General features: G+C 39.7%; 1 protein-coding gene across 1 annotated transcript in view; it reads right to left on the bottom strand.

Annotated features, from left to right (window-relative positions):
- Positions 1-14612, bottom strand: part of MYRIP (myosin VIIA and Rab interacting protein) — a 207314-nt gene that overhangs the window by 104107 nt on the left and 88595 nt on the right. The window contains 1 exon segment of the mRNA XM_036404897.2: positions 10646-10867. Coding sequence (XP_036260790.1) covers positions 10646-10867 — 222 coding nt within the window.

The following is a 14612-nucleotide window of genomic DNA, read 5'->3' as shown; positions in this document are numbered from 1 at the left end:
GGGAAGGACACTGCCAAAGTTGCAGCAAACCTTCCAGAGATGATATATATGCTCATATAGCACAATGCTCTGTATCCCATTGAAAGTCAGCAGATTTAGATAAAGCCTGCAAGGCTGAAGTCCTGGCTGTCTGAGATCAAAGAGTGTTTCTGTCCCAAAACCCCTCCCTCAATGCTTTTCACATCCAGATTACTCTAGATGCTGTTATTGTAGCTAGTCCATGCTGATCACCTGAGAAGCTTACTTGGCATCCATTAATCCTATCAAAAGTGAGCTGTCACAAAAAAAAAGGTATCACAAAAGTGGTATTGCTACAGAAAACTCAATGTGCATTGTTTTGAATTTACCTCTGCATTTTTCTCAGGTTCTCACTTGCTGCCTTTGCAAGCCCTGCAGAACCTGCTGTGAATCACTTGCCCTGTTTCACCATGGACCTCTCTTATCACCAGAGAGGAGCTTGCTGGAGCCCCAGTCACTACAGCCCTGGCAGCTGGCACAGAACCCTGACCTGAGGAAGAATAAACAGTGTAATTTTTCCAGCTGCCTGTCCCATTGTTTTTTCCCTTAAGTCTATTAATGCAACATATTGTAAGGTTATAGCCAGCTACCTATAAAGCTGGAAGTCTGTGTTTGCAAATTATGTTAAGCACTGGAATGTGGTAGTTTATGGAGTGTGTGAGGCAGGTATCCATCAAACCATTTGCAAATTACATACTGGAAGTGCTGTTCAGGTTCCTGAACATTACCCTCTAGTGTTACTAATCCTTTATGCAGATATGTACTGTTTAATTGCCAGTTGGGAATTACAATGACACGTTACATGACTAATTTTTCAAACTACAATTGTACTATTTCCCCCACCCTCCTCCTTCTACTTTTCCTGTCAATCTTCTTTCACTCTACTCTGTTGCTGTTTCTCTTGCCAGAGCCACCTTCTTTGGTAGTAACTGCAACACTTTAAAAGTAGAAAATACTGTATTAAAATGTACTGCACAGAATGGACTCAGTAAAGTATGCTTTCACACGTCTCAAAACCAACCCTCTCTAACCAAACCCTATGTAAGATTGCTTTGAAAGCCGGTGTCTGTCAAGAATATTCAACCTCTAATTATAATCCCACAATGAGAAGAATAACCACTGTTGCCACACTATGTGACTAACAAAGACACTAGTTAAGTATGTTTTCTGTGTGAGTGGTCTATACTCAGAGGAGTTTCGGGGAGCAATGTTGGTACAGACATGTTCCAAAATATTAGCTTTAAATTCCCCTACATCTAACTGCCCTGGGATCCTAGATGCAAAACACAAGAAGGTATTTTGTGATAGGCCACAATGCCAAAGACTGAAAGGCACCAGTTGCAATGTGGGCTTTTTTAGAACATATAAGAGAACTACTTCCCCTCCGAAAATGAATGGCTCAGAATTTCTGAAGCACAGGAGGCAGGGTCATTCCAGATGTAGCTCACAGCGGAGCTGCATTCACACTTCTCTCAGTACAGCACTCTACAATCTTTTCCCCTCAGGACAGTCTCCAAAAGCATGTTTGATCAAAGGTATGCTCTGTCATTACAAACAGGCCTGGCTACTGGTGAGTTTGCAGGACTGGGACAAGTCATCATAATGTTTTTCTGGCTGCTAACAGATATTAATTCACTTTTTATCTTGCCAGAGTTTTAAAGTGCTTTTGACAGTTGCAACTACCTGAGATACAGAGAGCTCAAGAAACCCCCCAGGTTATGAAGTCCTGCAAACGCATCAGAGACAAGAGTACAACTGTGATTCCTGATGCAATTTCTACCATTCTTTATACGTGTTTCCTCTATTTCACAAACATTTATTCAAGTTTCCATACTCCAGGTACTATTCTACAAGCCCCTACATTGGCAGCCAGGAACAAACATGAACACAAAGCAAATCTGTCATCAGCAAATTGAGAACAATGTGAACCATGACATCTCCATTATGCTATTATTCTCACATACAACCTCAGAGTGTGTAGGATCATGGGAAATAGTATTTCCTAATTAGATGAACAAATTTTCATTCAACATTAATTATCTCTTGGGGCCTTAATAAGAAGAGAAGGAAGGCTCTTTCAGTCTGAGGCCTGGAGAAGCACCCCACAAATCTTCACATCAATGGACAGAAACAGAGATGAAACAAAAATGAACCAGTATGGGCACCTGACTCCCACACATTGCCCAGAGACATCACTTGCCAAATTACAACAGCAAACTTTAGAGCTATTGCATTTCAAATCAAAAAGATCAGGACAGGCAGTATTACAGATCCAGCAGCTGCCCCCATCTCATGACCTTACAAAGATTCCTTCCCAAAGCTAAAGTGTTCATTCAGGAACACAGGAAGGCTCTGGCCACTCCATCACAGAAGAGCCCTTGAAAAAAGGGACTAACAAAACTTCTTCAAAAGAGTGTTATCAACTCCCTCTTGGCTTCTAACATCTAGAGACAAAAATCAAGCTGTAAAGCCACAGCATGCCGATTCCCAGAAAGGTACATAAGTTTCAAATATTTTGGTGGGGAATGTGGGGGTATGAGGAGAATGGAAGACATATGTGTTATGATTATTCTTATGTTGGCTCTCATTATTTTCCAGTTCCTGTGAAGAATTTTCATTTTTACTATAGCACCTTTCTGATGAAAACAATTTATCAAAGTAAATCCCAAGTGCACTAAAAATCCAATACTAATCTGAAAACAAAAGCTTTCTTTTGCTATGATCAAACATCACTTTCAAAGAGTTCACAACTTCTGCAAACAAAAGCGTTCTGGTTTTAGGCAATTTTTGTGTAGGAACGATGTCAAAATTCAACCTTCATTTTTTGAATCTGTTTCTGCAAAAATAAATTTTAAAAAAAGGATAAAACAACTTGAAACGAATGGGGGTGGAAACTCAAAGATGGCTTTAGGACAGAGATGGCTTTTCCACTATGTTAACATGATCCTGCTTGTGAAAACAAGATAAATTAAAGAGATGGCTGCTAACTCCTGGGCTAAAATGGACAAGATGTTTACATGGACAGCTCTAGCAAAAATGCAGGTGGGGTGTAAAAGAGGAAGATGCATGAAACACAGTTCCAGAATACCTAACAGGTAACCATTTCCATTTATTTCATGATCCACAAATCTAGGGTCATACTTCGAAAGCTGAGAGTGGAAGATATAAGAAGAGTAATTAACTCTCCAACCAGATTCATGCATGGCTTATCTGAAAGAAGACTTCACAAAAACCTCAATGCAGAAAAGATATGCTACTACAAAAAAAGTACAATAAACCCAAACACTTAATTCAGCACACAAGTTCGTAAAACCTCTCTTTGTCAGACACAATTGCTTTTTCCACCTTCCTTTTCTCAAGTTGCAGAAGCAGGATGGAACATGTGAATGTAGGATCTCATATCTCCAATAAGAATCTCATAGATTCTTATTGGAGACACTTAAGCAGTGCTTCAGCATCTATTTCATGTGAAAGCTGGGCCTGAACAATAAGAACATAGAGTAACTTATTTATTGATGTGGTGAATCTTTTTTAAAATGACAAATTAAATTCTCACTTCTTTGGCAACACAAGAACATTTTAGGATAGTAATACTGCAAACTGCACTAGCTAGAGGAAAGACACATTTATTACTGCCATTCACTGCCAGTGGCTACAAGTCCAGAGGTTTTCCAATTTTCTCACCAAGAAAAAAACCCCTTTGCTAACCACGGCAAACTGTTAAATCTTGGTGGTTGCACAAATACAATAGAAGAAAGCATGGAGACTCACCAAATGCTGAAACAAACATACATCAAACCAGGTAGCAATCTTTCATTAGTGATAATAAAAAAATGTTCAGCGCTATGTCTATATGAAATGGCACTCTGCTCTGCTTAGAGCTACCTCCAGAGTGTGAACCACACCATGGCTTCCTGCTTTATTACATACATTTTATGATGAACAGCACAGGAAGTTCCAGTTGCAGAACTGACACAAGGGAAGTTCTTCCATAAGCAGTGCCTGATACTTTATATTTTCCATCTCAGCTACTGTAAGGCATGATATTCCCACATGACATTAAGTGCCCATTCTTAAAGAATCTTGTGCAATTTTAATTAGCTTTTAATTTGTCACCCTCACTGAGACTCCTTCAGCTTTTGCAAAACTGAAAGGCTAAGTAAGTCCTACCTATAATTTGTAGGCTTCTTACTATGCAGAAAAACTGTGTTACATCCTTTCAATATCCAGCTCCTCCCAGGTTAGCAGTCCCAATATTTTTGCACACTATTTATGTAATATTTATTACTACTAGGGAAAATGTTTAATAGCCTTTCTTACCATGACTTGCTGAAGATAGGTGAAGCCAAACACAGGCAAGCATTTATATATTAACACTGAACATAAAGCCATGATATTCTACCCTCATTCATTTCCCTGAAGAATCCAAGCATTACCTTTCTGTGCAACTGAAAACCAGAAAGGTTTAGACACGTTGACTGCAGCAAAACTTCTCTTAGAACAGTACATAAATAATACTTAGCACTTTACAACCAGAGCATTTAACTTCCTAACCACTAACCTCCAAGAGCACAGGGTCATCAAATCCATTCTGCACAGGGGGAAACCTGACACATGGAAGTTTCCCCAAGGTCACTTGACAGCTAAAACTGGGATCCAGAGTTTCTAAAACACTGATTAGTCCTCCATGCACCCAGACACATGTTCACTTCCAAGGCTACTTAAAGCTAGAAAAGATTGCCTAATCAGCCCTTGTATTTAGCTGTTGTAATAGACCTCTCTTTCCTACTTTCCTCTTCAATTCCATCTTTAGATACTCTTCTTAAAGTTAAGTGCAGCATTGCAGTCTGCTGTATGTTATGCAAGTTCAGCTTTATTCTGTCTAGCAGAAACTAAATTCTTCACAGTGCATACTTCAAAATAATTAAGACAGATCAGTGTAGCAAAAAACCCAGCAGAGATCAACCTGTCAAAGCAACCAGTTTGCACATTTTTCTCTCTCCTCCTCCAGTTAGGGAACAACTGAATAAACCAAAGACTGTTCTTGGCCCCTGTGCATAATCAAAGCTCTTCTCCTTGCTCTTCAAAGGTACAGTGAGAAAAAGGATATGGTATTTATGATCCAATGTGATGCTAAAGTGTGGTAAGGACAAGGAGGTCAAGCAACAAGATACAAAACAGAGAGACAATGGCAGGACAGGGAGGAAGAAAAAAATTTGCATAGAGCAGCATGCATTTTTGGAAGGAATTGCATCAATTTTTACAAGTAAATACAGCTGAGAAGAATAATTTTCACTGCAATTTACTTAAAATTAGTAAATCCCTTAAGTACAATATGAATGGGATCATTCAGAGAACTTTCAAAAAAGCAAAACAAGACCCCCATATGGGTCAAATGAAGACAACATGCCCATGGTAGAACTAAGACTTTCTCTTCTGTGCTATGCCACAGAGCAAGTGAATGTTCCTATACAAATCTATGATCTCAGAAGCAAAAACACATTTCCTGGCATTGACTTGACAATATCACAGCTTCCAAGTTCTGTAGAAGTTCTCACTAATGTCAGACAGGGACCTCATAGAGCAGAAATAGCAACTGTCACAAAACTATACACAAAGCTCCAAGCTGTGGCTGAGGCAGACTACCTAAAATACATTTTGGCTTCCTTTTACCAGATGGCTGAGCCTGCTTCAAAGCAAAACAAAATTGCTAAGCAGCATTATAGCTTCATCAGTTTTCCACAACTAAGTCCTGGCTGTTTTTGTTACAGCCAAATGCACTGGCAAACAAATACAAAGTTCAGTTATTAACTAGAAGTATTAACTTTTCCTCAAGTACAGTATCAAAGTTTTCTCAAATTTTGTGCTTTTTTTTCTTTTTTTCCCTGAAGAGACCGTAAAGAGTTTTACACTAAAACTTGCATCAGCTAAGCAGAAAATATGTACCGTTTGGCAGGCTAACTTCAACTTTATCATGTTTCCACAAATACATGCTTTGTTCTGCTAACGTTAAAACACATTACATTGTTTTATAGAGTCCTCCAAAAAAACCCATATGCAATATAAAGGTTTTATTTAGGACTGCTCCTGAGGCTGGCAAAGCTCCTTTTTATTTGAAAAGTGTTCTGCCTGCCAAGTGAGTCTAGACTTTTATTTTCTGTTGCAATTTTCATTTTATCAGAAGCATTGCTCCATTTTCACTTTAGTGTTAATCCCAATTCATGCTAGTTGTAGAAAAATATACTGGGTACTGCAGGTAGACTAGACCTCATTGCATTTTCTCAAATCTCATTCTGATGTGCATCAAAAACCTTAATACATATCTAAGTAGCCTTACTAATTATCAAATTCCAGTAAGACAATTACATTTTCTACTGATGCAAATTGTTACAGTCTGGTTATATTCAACAAGGCACCCCAAAAAACTCAAAATAAAATGTAAGGAACATTCAACAATAACTCTGTATTGAAGAGCTGATGAAGGTAATTGCTATACCTTTGCTTTCTTCTTTTAAAAAGTAGCAGTTATATAGGGTGTACAAAAACTAGTTAAAAAAAGAGTAATTCTCTTAAACATTCAAATAAATCTGTGCTGCAAGCAACTAGTGTGATAACTTGTGAGACTCAGTTTGAGCCACCCAAAACACTACTTTGACTGCAGAAAGTCTGAGTATGTGCAGCATGACTGTGCTTTTTACTAGTTAATTACATAAAGGAGAAAAGGACCAGTGTCTGGGTCTCTGTCTCTTATTCACTGTTACTAGCAAAGGACCACCACCAACAAAGCACCTCTTACAAAGCAGAATAATGACTTCCTGCAGACCCTCTCACCCATGGCCTGACTCAAGAAAGCAAAGCAGGAGTCTACTAAGTGATGAACTCTCACCACCTGAGCAAGAGTTTTGAGAACAAGTGAGAAAATCACAGGACAGATGGATGTGAATGCATGAAAGGATTAGGTGCCCATGATCCCACTCACAACAGAGACAGAAATCTTTTGACATACAGATGGTGAGACCAGAAGAAGTGAACAAAGAGTGCAAGGGAATTCATGCATGATAGTCATGAAAGGCTGAGGTGGACAGCCAGATGTTAGTACACCTTATTTTGGATTGGACACTATATACTCATACTAATCAGTCCAGGAGTAAAACATGATTAGTTTAAAAAACCTGCAAAAATATGCATTTTAATGGATTATGCTTTTAAAAAAAATTTTTATTACTACAGGTGTTGAAATAGAAAGCAGAATACCACAAGCAGGGTGCTCTGGGATATGGCTCCTTGGAGAACAGAAGAGTGGTCTCAGACACATATAAAGCATGCCTTTTTCCTACTAAATGAGCAAAGAACCTTTGTGTCTGGCATCACTGGGCAAAGAAACTGTGCCTGGAATCAGCTTAGCCAAAAGGACTTAAAAAGTACAGACCTCATCAAGCTGCCTAAATGCATTGTCTGATAGATGTCTAACAAGGAGACATTGGACAAGGCTTCGCAAGAATCGTAACTGAACTAGACAGAGATCAAAAACTTGAAATTAGTATTATACAATTTGATCAAAGAGTACTTACAGACTAAAAAGATACACATAAGAGTTGAAGCCGCTGAGAACATTAATAATAGTATTCAGAGACAAATTTAAATCAAAAAACAGTTGCAGAATGTGTGCTAAATCTGGGAAATTAGGAAATTTAAGTAAGGTTCTCCCGTTCTTCACAAGATTAATTCAGAAATTGCTGTAAAGATATTTTTGAGCCTGAGATTCCATACCAAACCCACTTTCTAACTTTTAAAAGATGTATAGCAACAGAAGATGTGCTTTAAAGGAATTCAAACACCAAAGTTTTCACTGGCTTATTGATGAGTTTTCTACTTTTGGAAGAAGCAGAGACTAACTTTTTTGACTGATTTTCTACAAATGTTCTATGTTTCAAACGGTGACCTGAATTTTTGCTCTCTGCTCAATGCTAATGTAGATGTCTGCCTTGGAAGATGAAGATCAACAGAACAGGTATCTCCACTGGGCTCAAGCCTTGAAAGACTAATTCACCATGTCAGCTTTTCTTGAGTGTAGAACATGGTCTTCAGATATTTCTATCCCACTAGAGCTCATTTTCTATTGTGCAGTAAGATAAGTGGGCAAATAACAGCTAAACCAAGAACCACCTCCACCACCTGTGCTGCCTTATCAAACCTAAAAATAAAAGACACAAGCAGAGGAGCTGGGGAGAGGCAGGAGAACAGAGCCCACCTGATGGATAACTCACTGAGAAGATGAGAGGAACTCAGAAATACTGTTGTGCTTTACCCTGGAAGAAATACTGGCCGAGAGTTAAAACCTAAAAAGTTATGTCGTCCCCCCACCCCCCCCCAAGCAAAAAAAAAAAAGCCCCCACCAAATCAAAATACACCAGCAGCCTCTGAGGAATACTAGCCCCTCTCTACCTACAGGGATTTGTAAGTAGCACAGTCCAATAAACCAGAAGATAAAATGATGAACAACAGTGTTAGTTAATTTATTCACTGAAGAATAACTCAAGCTGTGTTTCAGGTCTCATAAATAAAGAAAACGTTTATAACTGAGTTACAGGCAAGGCCATGACTTCAAGGGTCAGAAATAGAATTTTTATGATATAGCTACAGATTTTTCTTCTGAAATTAAATTCTTCTGAGACATTTTCTGTGGAGTCAGCAAAAGGTATTTTAAGTGCAGTTCATCAGCATCCACAAACATGGCTGCTGTGCTGCTGCCTATATGGGTGAACGCAGGATAAATGGAATAAAGAGGTGTTATATGAAATGGTTGAATGGCTAAAGCAGAAACAAGTACTGGCTCTCTGTGTTGCTGGAAAAGATCCTCCTGTCATTCATCTGCCTCCTCACCAGGGAAAAGGGGGTTTCTGTAGGTTTTCCAGGGTAAAAAGCAGAGAAGGATCAGGTGCCCCAAAGAATACAACCACCTTTGCCTTCAAAGACTGACATTTGGAAATTGGCACTGTCTGGGATCTCTATGATTTTAAGGACCTGTGTCAAAGAGCACAAGATCCTACAGATCTTGTAGGAAAGCTTAGGGCATCCTGGCCTGTATCGGGAATAGTGTGGCCAGCAGGAGCACAGAGGTCATCCTTCCCCTGTACTTGGCATTGGTGAGGCTGCACCTTGAGTGCTGTGCCCAGTTCTGGCCCCTCAGTTTGGGAAGGACGTTGAGATGCTTGAATGTGTCCAGAGGAGGGCAAGGAGGCTGGTGAGGGGCTGGGAACACAAACCCTGTGAGGAAGAACTGAGGGAGCTGGGGGTGCTTAGCCTGGAGAAAAGGAGACTCAGACTCTCTACAACCTCCTGAAGGGTGGCTGTAGTCAGGTGGGAGTTGGTCTCTTTCTCCAGGTAGCAACTGACAGAACAAGAGGACACAGCCTTAAGCTGTGCCAAGGGAAATACAGGTTGGATATTAGGAAATTTTTTTTTATGGAAAGAGTGATAAAGTACTGGAATTGTCTACCCAGGGAGGTGGTGGAGTCATCATCCCTGGATGTGTTTACAAAAATATTGAATGTAGCACTTGGTGCCATGGTTTACTTGAGGTGTTAGGGCATGGGTTGGACTCGATGATCTTGAAGGTCTCTTCCAACCTAATGATTCCATGATTTCAAGTGGGTGTTAATAGGAAACAAGAGGGAATAGTGTGGCTTTGGTGAGCACAGGAGTATCATAAAGCATTGCAAAGGGACTTGTCTCTTGTCCTCATCCTGCGTTCTCCACTAAAGAGAAAGATAAAGAATAAACAGCCATTCTTGTCACATATGCTCAGCTGCTTTAGTCACTAGTGGTCAAAATTAAACCATAAGGAATTGAGTTACTTCATTCACCCTTCTTGCCTGAGTTAAAGGGTGTCAGTCGGAACTATGTCACCACAGCTACACCTGCTTTTGGAACTTGGAGACAAGGACTATAACAGTCACATCCAAGGAATGACCCCTCTGCTGATGTTAACTGTTGTGCTTTGTTTTTCTGGTGCGATCTTTAACTGCTAGGGCTCTGTTACCCTCAGAAGGGTGAGATAGTAAATCCCTGATACCCTCTGCAAATAGAAGCCCAGCAGCATATTCTTTAGCAGACGTTATGAATTATAACAGGTCGCACCACTATTTTCTTTGGGTACCTGCCAAAGTAAGCTCAAGGCATCCCCACCAATAAGTTGGCTTTTAGAAAAGCACTCTAAAACACAGTCACAGCTGGATGATCTATTCACAAATATTCTTCCTTCCATTTCTGACCCATCAAGGAGATTAGCTGCCAAACTATTAACTGTCTTAACCACCATCTGTACTCAGGCTCCATTAGTAACCCAGGTGTTTCAGGACATCCCAGTCCAGAACAAGCTATGCCCAGTTACTGCTTGCTGATACATCAGTCCAGCTAAACAAGCGTGGAAAATGCAACAGGTAACCAAACACTCTCAGAACAAATTAGCCTCTACAAAAACCAGGCACGTCAGGAATGAATCAACCTCTACATAAACAGGTACTTCATGTCCTATTCCACCAGCGTTAACTACTGACAAATACAAGGAAAAGCTCAGGTCAGGCCACAGCTACCTTGTACAAGTTGCTGAACAACAGGCTTTTACCTTGCTTGCTGACAGACACTGCAAATCCAAGCCTTCTCCTTCTTCTGGTAAGTGCTGCAACTCTTGCAGATGTTGTACTTGCAGTCCTGGCACTGTCGCTTGCTGTTGATCAGAAATGTGAAAGGGGAACAGCAGCGAATGCAGCAGTGCTCATTGAACTTCTGCTGCTTGGAAAGGATGCTGCACTTGTTACCCTCTTCATCCAACTTCTGCTTCATTTCACTGGAATGAAAAGGAAAAGAACAAAAACATAAACAAAATTTCAATGGGAGATCTTCATCCTCATTCCACATATCCATGTTATACTCTTCAAATAACTTCTGCAGATGTGAAATGAATATGAGAAATGCACATTCTAAATTCAGAATTGGAAAACAAAAATTCCTATGTTCCCTTAAGCCACCCATGGCAAACCCACTTAAACTCTCTCTCTGAGTCACAAACCTGAGAAAAATTTACTCAGTTCCAGAGAGACAAACCAAAGGAAAGCCAGGTTGCTGCTTCAGGCACTCCAGCTGTGCCAAGCTACAGAGACCATGTGAAAATTCAGGGTTATGCTCAGAACTCTTCACAAATCAAAAATCAGTTTATGGAAGTAAAAAAGATTGGCAGAGTAATAAAAAAAAATCCTTCTGACCAAAAGTTTTAAAAACAAAAAGTTTGTTTTGTTCTGACCCCTAGGGTTATATTATTCATAATATTTCTAATTTGTCAAGCAACATTAATGATAGCCTTTGTTTCAGAGAGATTTGGGTGTTCTACTAGTTAGGACCAATATTAAGATGACTGCTAACTGTGAAAGTGTTTGCAGGCACTCCGCATAAAGTTTCCTGTATTCCAGCAGAAGAGCTCATTTATTTAAAATACTGACATAAATTGTGTATGCATGGTATTAAGTAAATTGCTATCTCCCATTTTACAGTGCTTTTGATATTTACAAATTAGGCAATATATTCCATGACAGGAGTAATAAAAAAGCATGTAGAAGGAAGAGTTGTAAAGGTAGACAGGTTTGCAAACTCATCACACATTTTCTGGCATGCACAACTAGGACATACCCTATGAGAAGAAAAAATAAGAATCAATGAGAAACAAGTAAAATAAAAGCTTTTAACACAGTGTGCACATACTTACATTCATTCTCTCTATTTATCAGAATTAGTGGTGAGTACCTTACTATTTCCAATTGCTGATAAAAACCACTTATACTACTAGAGTAACACAAAAGTCTAAATAAAATTTAGAGGTACCGCAAAGCAGACTAAGCTGCAGGAGTATTTATTCATGACATGCTGACTTACTCTTAAATTAATGTTTAAATATCTTGCTACATAAGTAAAAGAATACACTTATTGCATACTTATTCAGGAAATCAACCAAGATTATCTATGAATATCATTGTGAGCCAAGCCTAGAATTTTAAAAAGAATCACATTACTAGGCTACCTTACTTGCCACTTCTGCCTCAGATTCATAAAACCAGCCTGTGTTATGAAAATCTGACAGGTCAATTCTAAACCTCAGCTCTACAAGACAAGTAAAGCAGTGATCTAAACCATATAATTTTTGAACTTGCTCATACAACCCATTTAAGTGTATTCCCAATATATGCCTTTTAATATATTTAAAATTTAGAAACAATGTTTTTGCTGCTCAAACCCTGTACAAGACTTTGACTAAATTAGACTAGGTGCTCAAATACACATACTTTTTGCAATTTCAAGTAAATAATATTTATGATTTTTTTTTCTGTCCAGATGGCAGAACATGCTTGTTCTGCCACATTTTTACAGAATGTGCAAGATGCAAAAGGTAAGAGATTATCATGTAAGAGAGGAAATGTCTGAATTATGCATGTCAAACTGGCTTCCTCGGGTAAACTGACGGAACTATCCCAGAGATTCAATGGAATGGCTAGACTAGTTTGTCTTAATCTCCATTACTCCCTCCTGCCATGGTACTACATGGACAATCTTTCTAGTGGAACAAGAGAGGAAGTGAACTGTCTCCACATTGCTCCTTCACCCACAGCAGGCATGTTGCTCTGCAGCAATGGGACGAGACACAGCACTGTTTCTGCACAGAAGGTCAGGCAGGAACCCCAGGTCCCAGGACAAAAGCTGGTGAAGGTGAGTTCTGTATGATTCAAGGAGGATTCCTGCCATGGAAAAGTGTTTGGCAGCCCAAGATGCTGCAATCTCTGCTTCAGGATGGAAACCCCAGGCAGCAGATACTGGCCCTCCCATAAAACAAGAACAGCTAAGGAGTCAGGGTCAGGGGGACTAATGAAAGAAGAGATTTTTGTCCTTATGGAGTTCTGTTATCTACCAGACTTAGTAACGCTAACGCTTGGTAGTATCAGCCCACATACTCAACATTGTCATGCTCAGTGACATTTTGAACCCTCATTAGGGCTCTGATGCATGATAGCAAGAGAAAGCACAGAGGCAAAGCCATCAATTAAAGTGCTACAATAATGCTTACAATATAAACCCAGGCAGTTTTGTTCGCAGCAGAGCTAATAAAGCCTGATACCTAGAAAAAGCTGAGCACACACTGAAATCTTTTCATCAGAATAGGCATTAATTACATCTCTCTCCTCTATCTGGCTGCCAGTATTCATTACAGTGGTAGAACTCAATATCATTAAGGCATCTGCCTCAGTGCTAAATAGGACTAAAATTGGCCAATGGATTAAAAAAGTAAATAGGATAGGGTTGGACAGCCTGTCAGCGAGAGAGCATGACAGAAAAAACCTCATTTCCAGAGGAAAGCAGGCAGAACAGAAAAGAAAGCAATGCCCGTCTCTCTGACAGCTGTAACAAATTAAGGTTCTCGTGCACCGCCCTGCCAAAGGCTATGCTATAAGGAGTCAAATGGCAAAAGGGACTGTCAACTGGACTTGTCATTTGAAGCCAAAGGGCTCCTTTCCACACTCTTTCCTTGGAAGCAAAACATGGGTTTCATATGAGAGTGAAGTGCTGTATAACTCTGGTGGACAATTCAGCCTGCCTAGTTTGAGGAAAATTAGCTGAAGTGAAAAGTAGGCGCTGATATACTCTCAGCAATATGGAGGAAACATTACTTGGGCTTAACTCCAGCTGGATGATCACCCTTAGTGGGATGATTAATGCAGGCATCAATGTTAACACACTGAGAAAGTTTGTTGCACTGAAATTCAGGAACCTCAAGGCACCCCAGATTTGAAAAACTCAGGCTTTACTTTCAGGACCTTCAAATCACCTGGTGCAAGAAGATTGTAAGAATGGTCTAAAGAAAGAGCAGCAGCCAACAACAACTGATTGTCTCACAAAGTGAAACTCACTTCCAAAAAGGCAACAGCCACTGGTGCAGGAGCTATTTCTGAGAAGAAGGTCGAACCACTCAGTCATTGCAAACATTGCCCCTACCTCCCAATGCAACTCTGTTTCCCCCAACAAAACACAGCTGAGGGGGATGAGAGAGAAAATAGAGGGAGAATGTCTTTCCCTCTCTGAATCTACATTTGTATGTGCTTCTTCCCCAAGGAGGGAATGTAATGTATTCAGAGATGTATACACAGAATATATGTGCAAATCAAACAAGCAACAAAACACAATTGCGCAAAAAACATGCCTATTGGGGTAAGCACAGAACAGTGGGAACGACAAATGACAGAATTTATCTGGAAGTCACAACTGATGGGGCTCAGCTATTATGGTTATGCGTAACATAGTAATAAGCACCTGTGGAGAACTCCTGCTGTGTGAATGAATCTCAGATTGGGTTTCATTTTCTTTCTGGAGTGATTGCATTTCACCAATTGCTTCCAAGTACAAAAGAAGCAAAAAATACTCAATAGATGCCCAACATGTCTATCACCAAAACCAATTCTGTCAAAGAACATTTTATGAGTTCCAAGTTCCAAATAAGTTCAAAAATATGCAAATGAATACTAGATATTTCTAGAAGCTTTTATCAATGAATT

The sequence above is a fragment of the Molothrus ater genome, chromosome 1 (genome assembly GCF_012460135.2).
Source record: "Molothrus ater isolate BHLD 08-10-18 breed brown headed cowbird chromosome 1, BPBGC_Mater_1.1, whole genome shotgun sequence".
In the NCBI taxonomy this organism is placed as follows: domain Eukaryota; kingdom Metazoa; phylum Chordata; class Aves; order Passeriformes; family Icteridae; genus Molothrus; species Molothrus ater.
The sequence above is the reverse complement of the archived record's forward strand: the minus strand, read 5'-3'. Positions and strand labels throughout refer to the sequence as shown.